At 47.3% G+C, this 20,224-nt stretch overlaps 2 protein-coding genes across 5 annotated transcripts; one reads left to right on the plus strand and one right to left on the minus strand.

Annotated features, from left to right (window-relative positions):
• The first annotated feature begins 21 nt into the window (after positions 1-21).
• On the plus strand, positions 22-8,295 carry Txnl4b (thioredoxin like 4B). 4 transcript variants are annotated; one of them, XM_055621575.1, is made up of 4 exons: positions 22-151; positions 2,984-3,191; positions 5,473-5,624; positions 6,963-8,295. In XM_055621575.1, exons 2-4 carry the CDS (start codon positions 3,060-3,062, stop codon positions 7,126-7,128), a joined length of 450 nt encoding a protein of 149 aa, XP_055477550.1. In that variant the 5' UTR covers positions 22-151; positions 2,984-3,059; the 3' UTR covers positions 7,129-8,295. The 4 variants fall into 4 exon arrangements, with proteins under 4 accessions (XP_055477550.1, XP_055477551.1, XP_055477552.1 ...); XM_055621576.1 differs by lacking the exon at positions 22-151 and adding an exon at positions 187-306; XM_055621577.1 differs by lacking the exon at positions 22-151 and adding an exon at positions 331-473.
• A 1,291-nt stretch (positions 8,296-9,586) lies between these two features.
• LOC129687189 (haptoglobin) lies at positions 9,587-14,851 on the minus strand. The gene is made up of 5 exons (XM_055621514.1): positions 14,758-14,851; positions 12,209-12,288; positions 11,866-11,967; positions 11,323-11,397; positions 9,587-10,515 (listed from the first exon to the last, which is right to left on the minus strand). The coding sequence occupies exons 1-5, from the start codon at positions 14,760-14,762 to the stop codon at positions 9,737-9,739; spliced, it is 1,041 nt and encodes a 346-aa protein (XP_055477489.1). The 5' UTR covers positions 14,763-14,851; the 3' UTR covers positions 9,587-9,736.
• Between the last annotated feature and the right edge of the window lie 5,373 nt (positions 14,852-20,224).

A 20,224-nucleotide genomic window follows, 5' to 3' on the forward strand; every position in this document is an offset into this window, starting at 1 on the left:
GGCTGTGCAAAGTGGGCAAGGACTAATATCGTTCTGCTTATTGGACTGTTGCGCGGGGCGCGCGACGACACGCTCATTTTCTGCGTCCGTGTTTCTCACTTCCGCTCGTAAGGTTCAGGTCCGAGGAAGCTTTTTCTAAGCGACAGCCCAGGTTAGTTGGGGCAAAGGTCCTTTCCCGGGTTCTGAGGAAGGAGGCATTTGTGCGTAGGCCATCCGGTGGAGGGATACCAGACAGGCAGTTTGAAGTGTCCTTCCTGGCACCTGTGGACCAGGACTAACCCAACCACAGCACCTTGTAAAACGCAAGTGCGGGATAATTTGTAAAGTAGACACGTCTGCCCTGACGGAAATAAAAGTCATCTACCCGGTGTGGTGACACACGTCTGTAGTCCCCGCAGTTAGGAGGCAGGGGCAGGAAGATTGCCAAAAGCTGGAGGCCAAGCTGGGCTACTGAGACCTTTAGTCGGATAATGGTAGAATGAAATCACCCGTCAGTTCATATTCAAATATTCCCTTTGCCGATATCTTGGGATGTGTATTTCCTTTTTCCTCTGTAAATAATATACATTAAGTTTCTACCAAAAAAAAAAAAGGAATCAGACTTTACATACAGCTTCATAACCTTTTCTCAGTGTATAAGATAGATCGCTGGACTATTATCAGTGTCCTGTTAGGTTGTTTGAGGTTTTCGCCATGACAAATGAGTTGACTAGCCTGTGAACATAAGTCTTTGTGTCTTTATTCATATTGTAGAAAATAGAGTTGTTGTGTAAAGACTCTTATCAGTTTCTTTCCAAACTGATTTCGTCTCTGAATTCCAACAAAGTAGGCATTTCTGCATGGCCCTTCCTTTGCTCTCTTGCCATTCTGCGTATTATGTCCTTATTTAATGTTTGTCAATGTGTGTGTGTGTGTGTGTGTGTGTGTGTGTGTGTGTGTGTGTGTGTATTAACTTGCTGTTGTCTACTTACAAAACTGGGCTTTCCGCAGGTATTCAGTGTTCATTTCTTTTATGATTCTCCATTCCTATACTTCATGTGGACATTGTCTTGGATATGCTCTTAGTTTCCCACTCCTTCCAGCAATTGTCCAGTACCCTACAGGGTTCTCTGTTGACCACACACCCTCCTGTTCGTCTTTGCATTAGTAGCACAGACATTTGTTTGCTTGAATCCTGGTGGTGAGACTGTTTCAAATTCTCTGTTTCTCTTTCATCAGTAATTTGTTCTGCACTCACAGATGAAATCCCTCCAGGCAGTCAGCTTCTCTATTTAAAGTGTGGCCGAGGGGCTGGAGAGATGGTTCAGAGGTTAAGACCACTGGCTGCTCTTCCAGATGACCTGGGGTTCAATTCTGAGCCCCCAGTTGTCACCTCATACCTGTCTGTAACTCCAGTTCTAAGGAATCTGATGCCCTCCTCTGGCCTTTGCTGGCACCAGCACACAAGTACTGCACAGACATGGAGGCAAGACATGCACGTAAAAATGTTTAAATAAATTGTGACGTATAGCTGGAACGATTTTGTCTTGTGTAAATCTTATTCAAATCTTGTGTGTGTGCATGTTCATGTATGTGCATGTTTGTATGTACACCTGTCCATGCAATTTTGTACACCCAGGGCAATCTGGGGTATCATGCCTTGGGTGCCATCACTCTGGTAGGTTGAAGTTTTTTTTCTTGTTTTGTTTTTGAGACAAGGTCTCAGGTTGGCCTGCAGCTCACTGACTAGGCTGGGCTCGCTTACCATCACACCCCAGGGATCCGCCCTGCCGCACCTCCCAGCCCTGAGATTATAAGGATTCTCTTGAATACCACACTTTTTTGAACATGGATTCCAGGGCTTAACCTTCGTCCACACACTTGCCAGGCAAGCACTTTACCAACTGAGCTATCTTCCTAGCCCAAGTTCTTGAAATATAATTTTTGATAAAGGAAAAAAAAATCACATCTCATAGCATTAGTAAACCTTGAAACTAAATTCAGAGGATCTAATCTCCCAGTCATGTCTTCTGTGGATACCCTCAATAGCGGCTCTTCAATCGGGGGGCGGCGGGGGGGGGGGGCGGTCTCTCACATATGGAATTTCTTGCCAAAAAAAAATCAGCAATTTTGGAGCACAAATTCTAGTCTTTGTTTTAGACCTAGAAGTGTAACAGAGCAAACTACAGAATGAGAAGCCCAGCACCCAAAGGAGACAAAGAGGAAACCAGATTAGACCCCGCTACCTCAGGGTCTCCTGATTTGTGTATTTAATTGTGATTTTCACACACTCTTAATTGGTCTGCTTGCCATGTGATAAAATGCTTCTAGGAAGACTCCTTAAGCCAGAGTTAAGAAAAATACGAATGTCCATCAACAGAGGACCAATGAAGTAGGGGCCACATGGGAAATGGTATGCTACTGTGATCGGATCTGGAAGTTTTCTGTGTAGGGATATGGGAATCTCATTAAATGTTAGATTTAAAACAGTGCAGAGTGCAGAAAGGTGGGAGGATTAGGTACTGAGCCTCTGCTACCCCCGAGCCTCATAGCTGCGCTTCCTCCCACCTTAGACTTGCGGAGATCAGCAACTCTGTCTGCCTCAGCACCTCCCATAAGTTCTGGTTCCATCTGAAGTCTGGCAGTGGTTTTAGTGGGGGGCGGGGGGTAGCAGCATCCTCTAATTGCAGGCCAACATCTCTTTGTGCTGCTGTCTCTCTGCTCAGCCACCTGTGGCTCTACCCGGCCTATTGGTTGGGAACAGCATTCTGCAGTTTTTAGGCTTTGCCTTGTCTTCCTGTTCCATTCTAATTTAAATCTTCAATTCTCAGATTGGAGGGTGTCATCTCTTCCTTGCTGGGTCAGGCTGGCACGTGAAGTTCTGGAAGTTTGGCCCAAGGATGGCAAGAGAGGCGGAGCCTCTTCACAGTACAGGCTTCCCGGAAAGTCACCTGAGTACAAGGCCAGTATGTGCTAAGTGGTGCTGTTTTGTTCTTTACATCAGGGCTCACACACTTCGTCCAGACAGCTCTGAGACATTGCAGAATGGATAGCGCAAACTAGCACGGGGTTGTCTCAAGATGAGCTTCCTGTTGCCCAAACTGACCAGCAAGAAAGAAGTGGACCAGGCAATCAAGGGCACTGCGGAGAGGGTGTTGGTTCTCAGGTTTGGGAGAGATGAAGACCCCGTCTGCCTGCAGCTGGATGATATTGTAAGTGAGGTGTTTTTTTTGTTTTGTTTTGGGTTTGTGTGTGTGTGTGTGTGTGTGTGTGTTTGGTTTTTTGTTTTTTGGGTTTTTTTTTTTTTTTTTGGCAGTTTTAGTTGAAAACTCATCTGTTGTCACTCAGCATCTTAAAAAGGAACAGGCCTGGTATGGATTAGCAAGCCTTCTCTAAGGGCTGATCCAGTGCCTTTCCTGATCAGAGGCCCAAATGGACGGTGAGGTCTGTCCTGACCCTCCCCCACTAGCACCTGTCAAAGCTCACTTCACCGGCCACGCAGCAGAAGAACAGGAAGCGCCAATACCAGCTACCTGAGCACTATCCTTTCAACATTCACAACAACAGTCACAGACTGAGTGCAGAAAGTTCTAGAGAGGTCTAGGAGGAGGAACCCCTCCAAGGTATACAGGTTGCAAAGTGGGGCGCTGAACTATTCTCTAGCTGCCAGTACTCTTCTTGTTTGCTGGTGGAGACATCAAATTTCATAGCACCTCTTCACACTCAAATTAGTGAAGAGGAGAAATTGTGAGATAGAGTTCCTGTGCTTTTTCTCTTGTCCCTACTTACCATGGAGATTGAACGAAGGATAAACATCTCTCCCCACCCATCTCTGTTGCTACAGTCAACTGTGGGGACCAAATGTAAGGAGTCATTATGCTGTTAAAGATGAATGTGGAGGCTGGCTCAGCAGGTAAAGCACTTGCTAGACAAGACTTCCAACCTGAGTTCAGTCTCTGGAGCCCAAAGTGGAAGGAGAGAACTGAAACCTGGAAGTCGTCCTCTAACTTCCATGTGCACTCACACGTCATACATACACCCGGTCAATAAGTAAGAATGATATATTAACCTAGAGAACATGATCAGAAATTTATACTTTTAGCTATGGGAAAGAGTATAGATTCTAGGCTGGAAGTGTAGCTCAGCTGCAGAACAGTTGCCTTTTATATATGAGGCCCTGAGTTCAACTCCCAAAGGCCAACAAAACAATTATATTGATGTGGAAACCACGAGTCCAAAGTTCAAATGCCAGCCCTACTGCTTAGGAGCTGTGTGTCCTGGAACAAACAAGTTCCTCCTGTGCCTCCGCTTTGTCCTCTAAGAGGGTGATGCTAAGCAGCCATAGCCCATGGGGTACACTAACTGTTAAATGGGTTAACAGGTGCGAAGCACTGAGGACAGTTAGCCAGTGGGGGGTGGCATCAGGCTTGCCTCTGCTTTTCATTTCCAGGAGGAAAGCACCTGCGGAAAGTCGGCATCTGTGTGGATATTTCTAAGTTGTTATGGCAGGTTCTCAGGATCTGCAGTTAGTTTTGAAATACTGAGCGTTGACACTAGACCTCATGCTCTACCACTGAGCTATGCTCCGAGCTCGCTTTAAACGAGCATCAATAATCCACATGGGCCCACAAGATGGCTCAGCAAGTAAGGACTCTTGCCATTAAGAAGGAGAGACCTGACCTCAGCAAGCTGTCCTCTGGCTCCTGCTTATGCACTATGCCCACATGTGCCCATCTTATCCCCATCCCCCGCACACACACAAATAAATAAAACTTAAAAAAAAAAAAACAAAACTTAATTTCAAAAAGAAAGAATCAAACATCAACAAAACAAAAGAAAAATATTTTCCCCAACGTGTCTTAGTTACTTTCCCATTGCTGTGATAAAACCATAACCAAGGCGACTTACACAGGAAAGTTTATCTGGGGCTTACGGTTTCAGAGGGTTAGACTCCATGACCGTCATTGCAGGGCCTGGCAGGCGTGGTGCTGGAGAAGGAGCTGAGAAAACATCTTGACACAAACAAATTGGAAATGGTATGGGCTTATGAGACCTCAGAACCTGCCCATAATGACCCACTCTAATTCTTCTCAAACAGTTCCACCAGCTAGGACCCAGCCATTCAGACAGATGAGCCCACGGGGGCGAGTCTCATACAAACAAGCACACGGTGCCTTCTGACCTACCACCCTCCCACCAGTGATGCAGCCTCCAAAGAGGAATGTTGTGTCCAGCCGGGCACAGTGTACACTTTTAATCCCAGCCCTTGGGAGGCAGGCAGGCAGACCTCTGTGAGTTCAAGGCCAGCCTGGTCTACATATCGAGTTCTGGAATTCAAATGGGATTCTTCGTTAGGTATTTTTTCCAACACAATTTTTCTCAAAAATACTATACTAAGTTTCATATAGTGTATGTTTATGGTATGTTTCACAAAAGAAGCGTTACGCGTTTGACATAGTATAGTGTAACCTCTATGCATCTTGTCGTTCACAGCTTTCGAAGACATCGGCTGACTTAAGTAAAATGGCTGCCATTTACCTGGTGGATGTGGACCACACTCCAGTTTATACACAGTATTTTGACATCAGTTACATTCCCTCTACTGTATTTTTCTTCAATGGGCAGCACATGAAAGTAGATTATGGGTGAGTTAAGGTGACTGTACATTCATTCTGGAAAGTTTTTTTGTTTGGTTGGTTGGTTTTTTTTCCAGGGCAGGTTGGGTAGCTCACTACCTTGTATGCTATTGGCCCCCTGAGCCTGGCTAAGTGAATGTTGTCTACTTATTTGATGTTCTCTATTTTTCATGGTAAACTTTAGTATAAAACGAGAGTGTTTCAAGTATGATTGGCAAATTTTAATTTTCAACTAAATATGAAAAAAATATATAGCTTTTGAAGGACTGACCAGCTGTCCTTAAGTATAGACAGTATAGAATAGCTATATTAACTGAGCATAGAATATAAAATTTTACCAAAAAAAGAAAAAATCTGTTGCAACAAAATACTTAGAGGGGGGAAGGGGATGGTATTTGGCATCGACAAAAGAAGCATACCGGAAAGACACAGTTCTCTCTAGCCGGCTGTCTGTTGCCCCTCAGAGAATTTTGAAGTCGTTCTTCAATGACGCCTGTCAAAATAAGTCACATGGTGCTTTCTGTAACGTCCTGCTCTCCATCCTGTTGACACCGCAGTATGAGTTGGCTGTGTCCAGGAGTCACCTCTTGCTGCCGGACAGATGTGTCTGCCTTCTGGTAACCTGATGGAGATGTGTTTAACACTGTTGGTTTGGAGCTGCTTATCCTAGGACTCCGCCACTGTACCAGTTTAGTACAGACTTCTCGTGTGGAATTCAGGACACAGTATCAAACACTTTTGTACTTAATCTTTTAACCCAGTAATTACATTTCCAGGAGTTTAATAATATGTTGTAGATGCATACTTTATAACGCTGAGGCAAATGCTACCTGTAAAATCACATTGCTTAGTAGTTTGTGATGTGATTCTTATTATCTTTAAAAAGAAAAAGGATACACACCCCCACACAGGACTGCAAGGATATGCATCAAAAGGTGACTCTGGCCTCACAGCTGATTTTATTTCTCTTTAAAAACTTCCTACAACTGGTATACCTGATGTTTAAAATAATTTGTAAGATTGTTTATTAATACCCACAACTCAGAAGGGTTAGTGCTGAGAACTTGAGAGACTGTGAAAGTTAATGGGCTTCTTTCAGAGACACTGGGCAAGCTCTGCCCACTCAGTCCTCAGAGCGCGCTGCATGATACCGATGTGGAAAGTGATAGAAAGGCGGGATCTCTCCCACATCTGGACTTTGATGTGAGTGGCTCACAGCCCTAGATACAGTCCTGAGTCCTGTGCCTGGGAAAAAGGCGGCACTCACACATGGAGAGCCTCCCAGACAGGGAGGGAGAAAGAGGCCACCGGTTGCTGCTGACGCGGTTATTTCCCTCTGTGCTGCAGGTCTCCGGATCACACTAAATTCGTAGGAAGCTTCAAAACCAAACAAGACTTCATAGATTTGATTGAAGTCATCTACCGGGGAGCAATGAGGGGAAAACTTATCGTCCAGAGTCCTATTGACCCCAAGAACATCCCCAAATATGACCTCCTCTATCAGGACATTTAGCACACTCGCTGCGGTTGCAGATGAGAGAGGCACGGGTTGGAACAGGCCGAACCCTGAGGGCCTGTGGTCTGCAGTCCCTCAGAGACACATTCTCTGCCTCAGCAAAGAGGTCTGATATGTCTGAAGCCAACGGCCTCAGGGCAGAAGCCCCTGCACTGCAAGAATCCAGATGCCTGAGTGTCCACTCCCTGAGAGCCTCAGAGCAATGCTGCAACAGTGTTCGGGTGGGCTTTGTAACCCCCCTTTATCTGGACTTCCCTTTAGCCCTGAGGCTCACGCATCCTCCCTGACACCGAGAACACTTTGATCAGCCACGTTTATGCTCATGCATACACCCTCCGCCCTGTGCCTCCATTCACTTGCCCCTTGTGCTCCCTCCGATCCCAGCTTCTCTTGAAATAATCAACACTATATTAGTTGTAGGTGAGTTCATCGTTTCTGACACAGACTGAAAGGGCTACTGTGGTCCACTCCTTTACGGCTGGCAGGTTATTAAATTGCCAAGAGCAGTGTGGCCCTTGACCGTCCTCTACAGTTAAAGCTAACCAAGGTAGCTGGTCTTGGGAAGTAAAGGATGGCAGACCTCCCCAGAAAGCCGTGCCACCACCCCTTGTATGAAGGACTTAAGACCAAAAAGATATCAGAATTGTTAGCAGGGAAACGTCTTGTACTATTTGCTAATTCCAGAGGCATTTGAAGAATATCTGACGTGCCATGGTCCCATCAGGAAACTCTGTTTCTCTTACACCCCATAGTGGTTATTGTCCCTGACACTCTGGAATGAGGAGTAGATACAGAGCTGGGGGGTTATGGCCAGGCAGCGCTGTCACCATGGTGCTGTCATCAGCTGCTTTGTAAGCTTGTCCTTCAGGGAAAAGTGAAGTGGGACCTGGTTCTGATAGATGGGGCACAGAAAGAAGGTTGTTTGGGCTTTCTGTGTCCTCTGCTTAAAGCTGAGAGCTGCTTCAGAGATGGGGAAAGAGCCCTTCAGGGATGGGAAAATATCCTCCTTATGATGCATATGGCTATGATAGCCACCCTAGACCTGTGGGATGAAAAATTAACATGCAGACATGAAAGAGTCAGGTTCCTAATGTTACTGAAGTCCTAGGCGAACATTCAACTTTTTTCCATATCCCTATGAAAGAATAAAATGTCTTTGTCCAACTCACTGTCAGCCGGGTCTTTTGTCCGTCAGCCTAAATGCTCAGGTGCCAGCAAAGTCTCCGAACTTGCCCAGGAAAAATACTATCATCTTTCTTCCTGAAGGCTTGGATGAGGGCAGAGGGAGGCCCGGCAGTCTGGATTTATGTTTTAGACCCTAACTTGGCTGCTTCCCCTCCACAGGTATTTATTAAGCACGTGTTGTATGCCCTGTCCAGTGCCAGATTCCATGTAACTATGAATGACTCCTCTGAGGGGAGAAGAGGAAGCCCTTGTGCAGGAAGGGAGAAGCACTGGTGAAGAGCAAGCAGGAGGCCCGCTAGGGAGGGAAGCAGAGTAAAGGAGGAGGGTCCAGAAGGTGTCCTCCTTCTCTCTAGGTAGCGGCCCGCCGCCTGTTGTCAGCTGCCGTGTGAGTATGTGACTGTGAGGTTTCGTTCTCTGGCTGTTTCCTCCCGGGTTCTGGAATGCTTGTCCCCGTCTCCTTGATCCCATAGCTCTACCCCAAGGAGATGCACCAGTGACTCTGAAGCTGAGGGGCACGTCCCTGGGAGCCTGGCACCCCAGGAAGAGAGGCCATGTTTGGAGGAGCACCGACCTGAAGACTTGGGGTAAGGAAGTATTGAGAGAGAAGAGAGCTTCCTGATGAATCTCCCCAGACTCCTTGATCTTGAAGGTGAAAGGGCACTTGACTTAACCTCCCAGAACAGGCAGGGTTTCTCTACTGTGGAAGAAGAGCCACTGAGGGAGAGACCCAGCTCTGCCAAGTCCCAGAGCATTCCAGCCAGGGGACTCCAGAGAGACCCTAGTGTCCATCCCTAGTGGAAAAAATCTGGAGACAAGCAATAACCAGAGAGCATAAGCCACTGAGGGAATCTGTGGGCTGGGCTGTGTGTCAAGTCCCTAGCTGGCCTGCATGTGCCTGTTTCAGTTTCTGGGGCACTGGCAGGTGCACAGACCCAAGGGCTTCTATCACAACCCTCCTTGTCCCACGCTGAACTCGCACTCCTCACGGGCTCACAGTAGGCCCAGGGTCAAGCGCATCTCTGCGGCCAAGTAGCTGGTGACCTTGATCAAAACACTTCTCCAAGTCTTTTCCCTTGGCTGAAAATCAAGGGTCACAGGGATCTCGAGACCTGACTCTCATAAGCATGACTATCCAAGGCAGTCAGCAGCACCCTGGGGATTTCCTGGCACCTTGGGATGGGGGTCCTCATGTTTTTCAGTAGACCATGCTTCTTGGCTACCCAGCACTGTAAATGAGAATAAAAGCCACAGACTACAAGGAGCCCAGAAATGGGTCAGAAGCAAGTTCTTTATTATCGGCTGACACCCCACAGATTGTGTCCCCAACCCCTCCACTTCCCCATCCTCCATGGTCAACTGGGCTCTCAGACAGTGACTCCCAACCTGGGCTGCCGAGCATAGCCTTCCAGTCAGCCCTGCACTACTCCTTGGCCATGGTTTCCCGAATCCAGTCCAGGATGTCAGCCACCTTCATGTACACGCCATACTCGGCCACACCACAGCTCTTGTCAAAGCTCAGGATCCCTGCTGCATACCACGTGTCCTCCTCCACGTCGTGAACGGCAAAGGCGCTGCCAGCGTCACCATAGCACGTGTCTTCCTGGAACTTGGTCAAGCCAGCACAGAAAGTGTGCTCATTCAAGATGGGCTGTACCCCAACAGGACTCTTGGGGGCTTTCTTCTCAGGCACTGTGCTGTTCTCATAATGCCGCACACAGCTCTCCTGGTCGGCCACAGGCAGCATGACATACTTGAGGCGATCAGTAAACCTGAAGTTGGCGTTCCTCCCCCAGCCGGACACATAGCCCATGCGGCCCGGTGCCACATAGTCTTTGGAAGGCAGGCAGATGGGCATCACCCTCTCGTTGACAGGCACCTTCTGCTTGAGCTTGATTAGCCCGATGTCCACCACAGAACGGTTGGGGTGGAGAACCACCTTGTCAATATCCACCAGCTGCTTTCTCCCCACATAGAGTTTCAAGGTAGGGGCAATGTCCTTGGCAGACGCATCCTCACTGTGATTCAGGTAGAGGTTCTTGGCTGTAGTCAGCAGCCACTGGTCGCTGATCAGCGTGGCCCCCGTGGTGAGTTCATGGCGGGAGACCATCTTGGCCTGCCAGGGAAAGCTGCCTTTGGCATCCATAGAACCACCGATGATGCGCTGCACCTGCTCCACGGGATGCTTGGGCTTCCCACACACTGTGGAGGGAGGGAGGGAGGGAGGGATGTGAGCAGCAGAATGGAGCTGGCCCCATCTTCAGAGGCCCCGGAAGCATCAGCTGCTGCTGCTTCCACACCCAGCAATAAGCAAACACTCCCTTGCCACCTGCTCCTCTCCTTTCTAGTGTTTACATATCAAGAGACTTATTGTTTTTAACCCTGGCTGATAAACTACTATATAAATACATATACCTATCTGCATACATATATAAACATCACACACACACATTCCACAGTTCTCTGGAAGGGCTGGAAGCTCTGTGTACATTTCATTCTCAGACAAAGATGGCCCGGTAGCAGCATTAGCAGGAACACAGGTTATTCAGATGTTGAAGCTGAACACAAAGCGGTTCCCACCACCGATAGCAGCAGGGTTGGGCAGAATTCTTATTTAGGCAGTAGAGAGAACTACATAATGCAGGGGTCCCAGCTGCCTCAGATCCTTCCCTATCCCTTGTGGGCTCAGCTTATGTTATTTCCTCCCTGGCCCAGTCCTTCCTGGGGAGTTCACGTCACCTTTGGCCAAGGCTCTGAAAGCAGAAGGCATCTGTTCTGTACAGAGGCGTCTCAGTGGGAAGCAATGTAGACGGTTGATTCAGCAAAGCACTTAGGCCTAAGGAGCAGGCCACTCAGCTCCCTGGGAGCAATATTGCCCCTGCTTTGCCAGCTGTGGTTCTCTCTGACCCCTGTCTTGGTTCTCACATCTTCAGGCCACACAAGAGGAACATGGCTCTGCCACATTTTAGCCCCAATCCCTGCCCGTGCTTTAAAGCCCTCATCACCCACCTGCCTCACACTCGGGGAGTCTGTCTCCAGCAGCTGTGTTTACCCATTGCTTCTCACTGTTTAAGGTATACACTCCTGAAACAAAACAGGAAGGTGAACTCACAGAAAGCGAATCTGCCCCACCCTCACCCCATGTAGCATGAGATGTCTAACAAGAAAGGTTAAAGAGCTGGAGGAAAGGGAGAAAAGGACAATGCCAGGAAGGAAGGCTGGAAGTGCCGTGACCTCTGCCTCGGGTCACGTTCTGTCTGACAGGAGTCAATCGTGGCAGATGGCAGCATAAGACAGGAAGAAGTCAGGATTCAGATCCTGACTCTGACTCTCACAAGCTACCTCAGCCTCTGTACCTTGGTTTCCTTGTTGAAAAAAATGAAACTAAGAGTGTCTCTCCAAAAAAAAAAAAAAAAGGGCTATGAGAACCACAGGAACTTTAAAGATACCGTGAAGCTCTTAGAAACTGTCAGGAACATGGCTGCCCAGTGTTATAGGTAACAACAGGCAGGACCAGGGGTGTGAAGGGAGGGACGCTTGTCCAGGCCTTACCATCTCCTTTGGTCCGTAGTCTGTAGAACTGTCGGCAGCGATAGCGAACCAAATGCTCCACGTAACCATTTGCAATCTCCGGGGGCTTTGGGCAGCTGTCATCTGCCAAGAAGAAGAAGGCAGAAAAGGCCGTGGTGGCTCAGATGGCTCCTCATGAAAAGTCGACAGAGACGGAGCCGCCCAGCACACCAGACTCCCTTGCACTCTAGTGGAAGCTGAGGAAGGGAGGCCCCGAAGTCTTCCCTGACACAGTGCAGGTCTGATGGGGCCAGACTAGGGCACCCATCAGAGTGCTCCAAAGCGGAGCTGGGGTGCACAGCCCCGGGAAACCCCAGAACCTCACCTTCAAAATCCATGGCATCATTTCCCAAGTCAGCAAAAAGCTGTCCCCAGAGCAGGAGGGTGACAACAGCTCCCAGGGCTCTGTAGAGAGGTGGCAAGGAAGGAGTCGAGTTAGTCTTCCTGCATGTGTGGTCTTCTTGCATGTACCCATCACACACACACACACACACACACACACACACACACACACTTTCCATTAAGCAGATGGTAGAGAAAGAGAATGAAATGCTAAAACCAAAGGGCTGTGTCCCACCCCCACCCCCACCCCCAGGCTTCAGCAAACTCCAGACACACAGCAAGCTCTGTGTCACTGGGAACTCTGCACAAGCTTCAGAACGGGACCACCATGACAGAAGAAAGAAGACACCAGTGTGGTAGCATGTATGCCATCCCAGACCTCTGAGGCAGAGGGTGGGGCTGGAGGATTGAGAATTTGAAGCGCCTCTCTGAGAAAAGCTGAGAGATGTGGGGAGTGAGAAAAGAGAACTCTGGTGATGATCCGTGGTGTCTAGAAAGAAGCCTCTGCCACACATCTGTGAAGTGAGACACTGTTAGAACATTGTAGCTAAGCTAACTTAAAGAAGATGGCTACAGTTTATTTTGCTATTCTCACTACTTTTGATATGTCCCATGTAAAAGAATGTTAATTCAGAAATGTGGTTGTTCTGGGAAGAGATCACATCCAAAGACCTTCCAGGTCTATGTGATCCAGCTGGAATACACACATGCACGCCGTTAATCCAGGAGAAAGAGGCAAAGAGATCTGGGTTCAAGGCTGGCCTGGTTTAGAGCAAGAAACGCTTAGATGCAGGCCTGGTGGTATGTGCCTTTAATCCCAAACAATGAAAGTAAAATTAGTTTGTAGAAGGAAGCACCCATGTTGGAAAGTGACCGTCAGAAAAAAGTGAGGAATCTGAGAAAGACTTGACAGGATAGGATATGCCCAACCCTCAGGAGAAGAGAGAGGAAAGGGAAGCTACCTAAGGGGCAATGCAGAGAGGAAGAAAGGAGGAAGTTTTACCAGGAGAAGTTTTACCACAGTGGTGGATTACCCCCAGAGGTGGGAAAGGGAGCAGAAGCTGACAATCTGACACTTTGTGTGTGTGTGTGGGGGGGGGGGTTAGACATTTCTTTGAGTCATTTCTGTAAAAAAAAGAGAGAGAGAGAGAAGAGAGAGAGGTTGAACGTGAGAACAAGCTAGACACAGGTGGAGAGAGAATGAGCCAGAGAATGAGAAGATGTCAGAAGACTTCTAGATTGCTGGAGTTAGTTTGAGGCCAAGCGGAGCAATTCTGGGCCCAAGAGAGAAGCCAGATTGAATAAGTCAGCTAGGAGAGGGTTTTGAGCCAGAACAGCTGAGTTGAACCAGCCAGCCCAGAGCTCAGAAAGAACAAGAAAGGGTGAGCTTATTAAGCAGTAAGTCTCAGAGGCTGAAAACATTCTGGGCCTAGATTAGATTGTATGGAGGCTAGAAGCTTCCAGGATTAGGCCTAGGTTAGCAGAAGGAGGCAAGAAGAAGCCTCCAAGACAGCAATTACCTCAGGAGAATAAAAGTTCCTTTTACAATCCCATAATGAAAAGGTTGTTTTAGTGTCTTCTTCTTGTCCTTAAGGTCTCTTTGCCCAGGCTGAACTCCTGGGCTCAGCTTACCTCAGCTTCTAGAGTCTCCACGCATGCACCCTCACCCCTAATGCATATATGGTTGTTCCTATTATTTTGTGAGTATTTGCCTCTAAAGGATGGCGTGTCAAACCCAAGAATGCCAGAGGTTACCTGGAGAACACCGGCTCCCTAAAGGCATGACTCTGGCCATCACTGGTGCACAGGCCACACTTAAAGGTAGCCAACTTCCAACCGACGTTGGCCAGTCAGGAATTTCTATAGGGTGACACTATGCTTCTAGTCTTTTTTCAGCCTTCAAAGTCTTTCTATTTTGATTTAAGAAAAAAATGGGTGCCTTGACTGTATCGGTAAGATGGATGACTACTGCCTTTCTTTCGTTAAAAGCAGGAGGTCATTTGATAGCACAGCTAGTATTCCAGGAAGCTGCTGCATGCTGATGAAAACAAGGCATCTCAAGGGGAAAGATCCTCCTCAGAGTCACAGCCCCACCTGAAGGCCCACCTCCTGTGGGTGCAGGAGGAAGGGGCTTAGTCACCGGCCCTTCCCTCCCTGAGGCTCTAGGCACATCCTGCCATTGACATTTCAGCATGACGTTGTCACCTACAAAATTCACACTCAAGCTGCAGGACCAAGTTTTTTTTAAAAAAAAAAAAAAAGAAAGAAAGAAAGAAAGAAAGAAAGAAAGAAAGAAAGAAAAAGAAAGAGAAAAAACGCTCCTAACACTGTAGGTAAGTTTACAGTTTTGTGTCGATCTGCATTCACAGCTGTCCTCAGCCACATGTGACATGTGACCTGCGGGCCAGGGGCTAGAGCCCCCTAGAACCTTAGCCCGTTGGCCCCATTCCTGCACCCCATTCTTGCACTTCTCCCCTAGGCTTCTACACTGTCCTCAAAGCATGAAGTGTGAAGCATGCACTGTGGACTCACCTCATCTTGGCCTCTCTTGCCTCTCTCTGGAAGGGCTGTGCCGCCGTGACTCCTGCCAATGCTTTTATGCTTCAGGATCTGACCCCACCTCCTCCTCTTCCAATTCTGTGTTTGCACAATGTCGGCCTTGCTAAGGTCACTCTTGTTGTTCCAGGAACTAAACCCCTGTCAAGAGCTAAGCTCTTGCTTCATTCACTCTTGGCTCCCACTGTGGTGTTATTTTACAAATCATGAAGAAATCTAGTAACTTCGTGACCCTCCCACCCACCACAGAGGTGGATAACCCCCAGAGGTTGGGATGGGGAGCAGGGACTGTCAATCTGACACTTTACTGTGTGTTTGGGGTGGGGGGCTGGTTAGACCTCTCTTTGAGTTATTTCAGAGTCCTTTTAGACACCCTTGTGACCTGGCCTATCTGGGACTATAAAGAAAGTGTTTCCTTTTCTCAATCAGGCCGCCTAAGTGTGGACATCTCCTGACTGTGCAAAGCTCTGGAGCTCGCAATCAGTAGGCTGGGCTGATTGGGTCTTGGTCTGCTGCTCTTTAATCTCCAGAGTACAGAGCTGTAGTATAGTGTGGAGCTATAGTATGGACTGACACGGGACCCTTGGGCTGCCTCTTCACTCTGGACTTTCAAGTACTCAAAAAAGTTCATCCTGAAATCGTTTCAAATCCAGTGCAGAAATTCCTGCAGTCTCGCTCAGGAAGAACAATGAAGAAGGCATTTCCATTTCACAGTTTCCTCTCCCCCACCCGTGTGGACATCTTCCTGTTTTCAAAAGGGTTCCAACTCGAAACCAGTGAAATGAGCCTTCTGTGTCTCCTCTGATTGTTCTTAGCAGAAAACCACACACCCCACATAGTTAGCGTAGACACAGAGCAAACCCAACAGCAGGACTTTCCACAGCTTCTTAGTCCAGTGGCTAGTCCAAATGGGCAGCTGAGAAAAATCAATGTTTCAGTCAAATACCTTTTCTGGTGTGCTGTTCGCTCAAATGTAGCAACCCCATCTGAATGGCTTCACTCATTTAAAAAAAAAAAAAGAAGCTGTTTTTAAATTAGATTGTACCAAAGAATCACTTGGACTGTTAATAATGACGTTGATGTGATACCAGAATAAGTAGGAAGAGCACAGATACCTTTCAACAGGAGACTGGTAACTACTGTGTGGTGTGGTTACACAATGGAATATTATACAGCCATGAAAATGCTTGGACAACAGAAAATAGACATACTCTTACAATTTTGAAAAAAAAAGCACAAAGTAGCAGAAGATTGCATTGGGAATAATACTGCTTTTATAGAGCTCAAAACCAAGCATAGTTTGGCAAAGGATTCTTAAATATAACACCCAAATCAAAACAATATCCAGAAAGTGAAAAGACAGGGTTGGAGCCATGGCTCAGTAGTTAAGAGCACTTACTGTTCTTCCAAAGGTCCTGAGTTCAGTTCCCAGCGTCAGATGGCTTATAACAGCCTGTGATTTCAGCTCTAGGTCATCAAGTGCCTTTGAACTCAGAAGCAAGGCACACAGCCACACACCTACACAGAATTTACAAACAAAAAAATCCACAGAAAAGGAGAAGATGTTTGCAGATACTCTGCCTGATAAAGGCATAATATCCAAAATATGTGAAGGTCTCCTACAGCAAAATAACAAAAAGAGAAATGACCCATTAAAGCAGGGGCGAAGATCACAGCACTGAGGAGCCGAGGCCCAGGCTGTACAGCGAGAGCCTGGCAAGGAAGGCAAAGTATAAATACAGGTTTCGAACAAATGGCCAAAGAACAGGTGGAAAGATGCTCACGATTATGGAGTCACCCAACCTCTCCCTCTGGCCTGCGCACACGTACACACTTATACATGCACACATACACACACTCACATGCCTGCCTATGTGCTCGCATACATACATGGACACACAAACACATGTACTCACACACATGTGTACGTACCTGTACACGCACACACCTAAAATCAAGAAAGAAAATTTACTCAGGAGCATTGAAAAAAAAAAGTCTCATTAGCAAGCTACTATAATCCCATTTACCAGACATGGTCATAAATTGTGGGGGTTGGGGTGTACATGTGTGCAAAACAGGCCCTGGGGAAGATGTGGAGCAATCAGAATCCTCACGCACCGTGGGAGGAATGGGGAACGGTGCATGGTCCACAGCACAGCCCCTTGGTCTGCCCAAAAGCCAATCAGAGAACCACAGCGTGCCCCCGCCATCCCACCTGCGGTGTATTGCACAACGCTTTCCTCCCAGAGTGAAACATCCCATACTGCAGGGAAGCCAAACACCTCAAAACAGCTTCAGGAAGTTCCTGAAACTGACCAGATTCGAGAGGCCTCTCCCTCCCAGTGTAAGCACTAATGCTACAAAGGAGACTCAGGCAACACAAGCTGCAAAAAAAAGACCCTGGGCCCAGAGCAGTTGCCTGGGAGAGGTTAAAGATCAGGGTCACTTGGAAAAGTCACTCTGCAACCTGCCGGGCTGCCTGTTGTCACTCATGCTGGGGTGGCCTGGGATGACATGGCTGTCTTTGGGGCATTGCTGCTGCTATAAGTAACTCCTCACCCACATTCCTGTAAGTAATCCCAATAAAACTCACTGCTTCACCAAGTTGGACTTTGGTAGTATCTGTACTTTGGTCTGTTGTGGGATGCAGGGAAAATTTTGTCACCCAACGAGGTGTCCACCCAAAGGAGCTGAAACGAGACTTTGTGGCAGTGTCCACCACAGCGTCTTCACACTGGTCCGAAGGTGGAAACAGCCCGGGGCCCATTAACAGGAGAATGAACGTGCAAGATAATGTTATTCACCTACAGAAAAGGATGGAGCTGCCCGATGCCTCCGATAGTGTAAACAAGCCTTGGGAACACACTAGATGGAGGGAGCCGGAAGAGGCAGTCAGAGAGGCACAAAGTAGATCAGAAGCCCTCAGAGGAGGGGGCTGGCCAGACAGGTCACTTGCTGCCAAGAGTCCCGGAGACTACATGGTGGAGCAAGTCACCTGTTTGCACGCACGCGCACACACACAAATATTTTTAAAAAGTAAGAAACTTCCAGAAGCTGGGAGAAGGGAGAGTCGTTGCTTAATATTTGTGTAGTTTCTGGTTGGGTGATGAAAATGTTTTGGGAACAGTGGTAACAGTTGCACAACGCTGCTGATGCGGTCCACGCAGCTGAAGTGAAAGTGGAGAGTGGCCAAAGTCAAGCCGTACATTATATGTGTTTATGTATGTTATATGTGTATGTGTGTGTATGTAATAAAAACAGTCCAGAAATGAATAGTAAGTGAACTTCACCGCATGGGGGGGAAAGCAAGCAAAATTCAGCAATAAATTGTATAGCCATACACTCCAGCGATATAAAAACCTTATTCTTCAAGTTCTCAAGGGAACGGAAAACCCAGAATCTAAAGTGTGACCTGTCCTGAGGGAGTGGAAAGAAACCACTAGAGAAAGCACCTGGGAAATATGAAAATAACTGAGTGACTGTGGGTGGCCCAGCTGTTGGCCGGGGTGGTGAGTCTGTGGATGTGTATTTTACTGCGCCTATCGTCTGTCCATGTGCATGCCCACATACAGTGTTTTTAGATTATTAAGTATTTGTATTTTCAAATAGAGTGGAGGAGGAAGTCCCTGGGAAACTCACCGAGCCCTCTCTCTCACAGAGCTGGCCATCGGAGAGCCAGGGCCTGACCTATGCAGTGCTTGCATGCAGTGAATTCAGACACCACTTTCCCATTAGTAAGGGGACCTTGTTTCCCTATTCTTTGAGTCTGGCTATGGCTGTGTGACTATTTGAAATAGTGCAAATATAACTCAAGGATAGACCTGAAATACAGATGGCTTGTTGAGGCCCGTGTGGGTTACAGCGAACTTTGAGTTTGTTTTAGAACTGAAGGAATGTGGCCCGAGTCATCACGACCACGATGGGTGTGACTCAGAGAGGCGGAGCCTCTAGGACTGCGTGTCCTGACGACGCCATGCTGTTATGGGGCATCACTCGGCTTGCCGCCCTGGGCCGTCTTTGCTTCCTTCTTAATTTAGGGATTGTGTGAAAACTCTAAGGGGCTTCTAGCCCCCCACTGGGCAGTATCCTTGGCCCTCACAGTAATAGTGCTTGGCCTTCTCCAAGCGTTGCTGCTCGAGCAGATTAACCTATTCACCACCCTCAGAAAGAACCTAGAGATGTAGACTGACCACCACCCTTAGAAAGAATTTGGAGAAGCAGATTGTTAGTAAGGTTTTTTGTTTTGTTTTGTTAGTGGCCCCATTGTAGAAAATCTTAGGGAACAATCTGAAGTCCAGGAAAGCACGCTCTTAATAGTTGAGCTAGGGACTTTTTGAGGTCAGGGAACAAGAGTAACAGCAATGGCTGATATGACTCTCTTGCTAAAGCCGGGCTGGTCATCAAGATGATGATCGATTTTCTGTACCCATTTTGCCTCCGCTTCCTGATATGATTTAATAAAAAATACCATTTATTTAATAATAAATAGATGTGTACCTTGAGGATTTAAAGTAGAAATGGTTGATTGTTTTTATATAAAAGTTTAGATTTGGATTCTTTAAGATTTATATAAGATCACTTTTTAAGACAATTGATCCTTTCTTTGTAACCACAAATTGCAGCCTGCCACTAAGGAGAAACTAGCTGAGAAAATTACCTTGCTTGCTTACATTCTCTTAATCTAAAACAGGTTGCTTAGCTACAAATGTATGTGGGTGCGTGGAAATAATTTGTTTTCTTCATCTGTAATAATGAAAATGATTTTCATGAAAAGGTATCGGGAAACATATTGTCTTTTCGTGATCGTTCACTAGAAGAAAAATAGTGTAATCGCATTGTAATTTCTATCCTGCTTGAGAGATTTTGCTGGGACATATAAGCTATGGGAGAAAAAAAAAATAAAGTTGTAGGACCTTTGCTCCATCCACCAAATGTATGTATGCGAATGTATGTATATATGTAAAATGGTTGAAGTCTGTCTTGCTTCATCCATCAAGGGTGCATGTGTGTGTGTGTGTGGGGGGGGGTCTTTCTCCCTTTTCTTTTTTCATTTTGACGGCCAGTAAATCAAAAGAGTTTCTCATTGGCCACAGAGAGTACAAAAGAGTACCAGCCCTAGAATCAAGCTCTATTCCCTCCAAGAAAAGTCTGCTGAGTGATCAGTGGCTGACGCTACACCCTGCCTTAGTTTACCCTGATCTGTCGAAGCTGGCCTTCATCCTGGCACCTGAACTTGCCTTCCCTTTACCAAACATGGAACCCAGAGGCCACTGTGCAGAGGGACCTGAGCCATTCCCCTACTGTAGGAGACTTGAGGAGGACACGGGAATCCCGGCCAGCCAGCCCCTCTTTTCAGAAGCCCTCTACATGGTAAGCATGGGTAAGTGCTTGACCCAGCTGAGACCTGCACAGACCACACTGCAGCTCAGCACAGACCAACGGT

This window comes from Psammomys obesus, unplaced genomic scaffold (genome assembly GCF_907164565.1).
Source record: "Psammomys obesus unplaced genomic scaffold, mPsaObe1.curated_primary_1811, whole genome shotgun sequence".
Lineage (NCBI taxonomy): Eukaryota > Metazoa > Chordata > Mammalia > Rodentia > Muridae > Psammomys > Psammomys obesus.

Bases quoted from the DNA above. Each gene is read 5' to 3' on its own strand.
- Txnl4b (XM_055621575.1), top strand. From the start codon at position 3,060: ATGAGCTTCCTGTTGCCCAAACTGACCAGCAAGAAAGAAGTGGACCAG. The intron at 3,192-5,472 runs GTAAGTGAGGTG...TGTCGTTCACAG, and splicing joins GCCTGCAGCTGGATGATATT to CTTTCGAAGACATCGGCTGA. The intron at 5,625-6,962 runs GTGAGTTAAGGT...TCTGTGCTGCAG, and splicing joins CACATGAAAGTAGATTATGG to GTCTCCGGATCACACTAAAT.
- LOC129687189 (XM_055621514.1), bottom strand. The intron at 11,968-12,208 runs GTGAGGTTCTGG...TCTTCTTGGCAG, and splicing joins TGATGCCATGGATTTTGAAG to ATGACAGCTGCCCAAAGCCC. The intron at 10,516-11,322 runs GTGGGTGATGAG...CTCCCTCCACAG, and splicing joins ACTCCCCGAGTGTGAGGCAG to TGTGTGGGAAGCCCAAGCAT.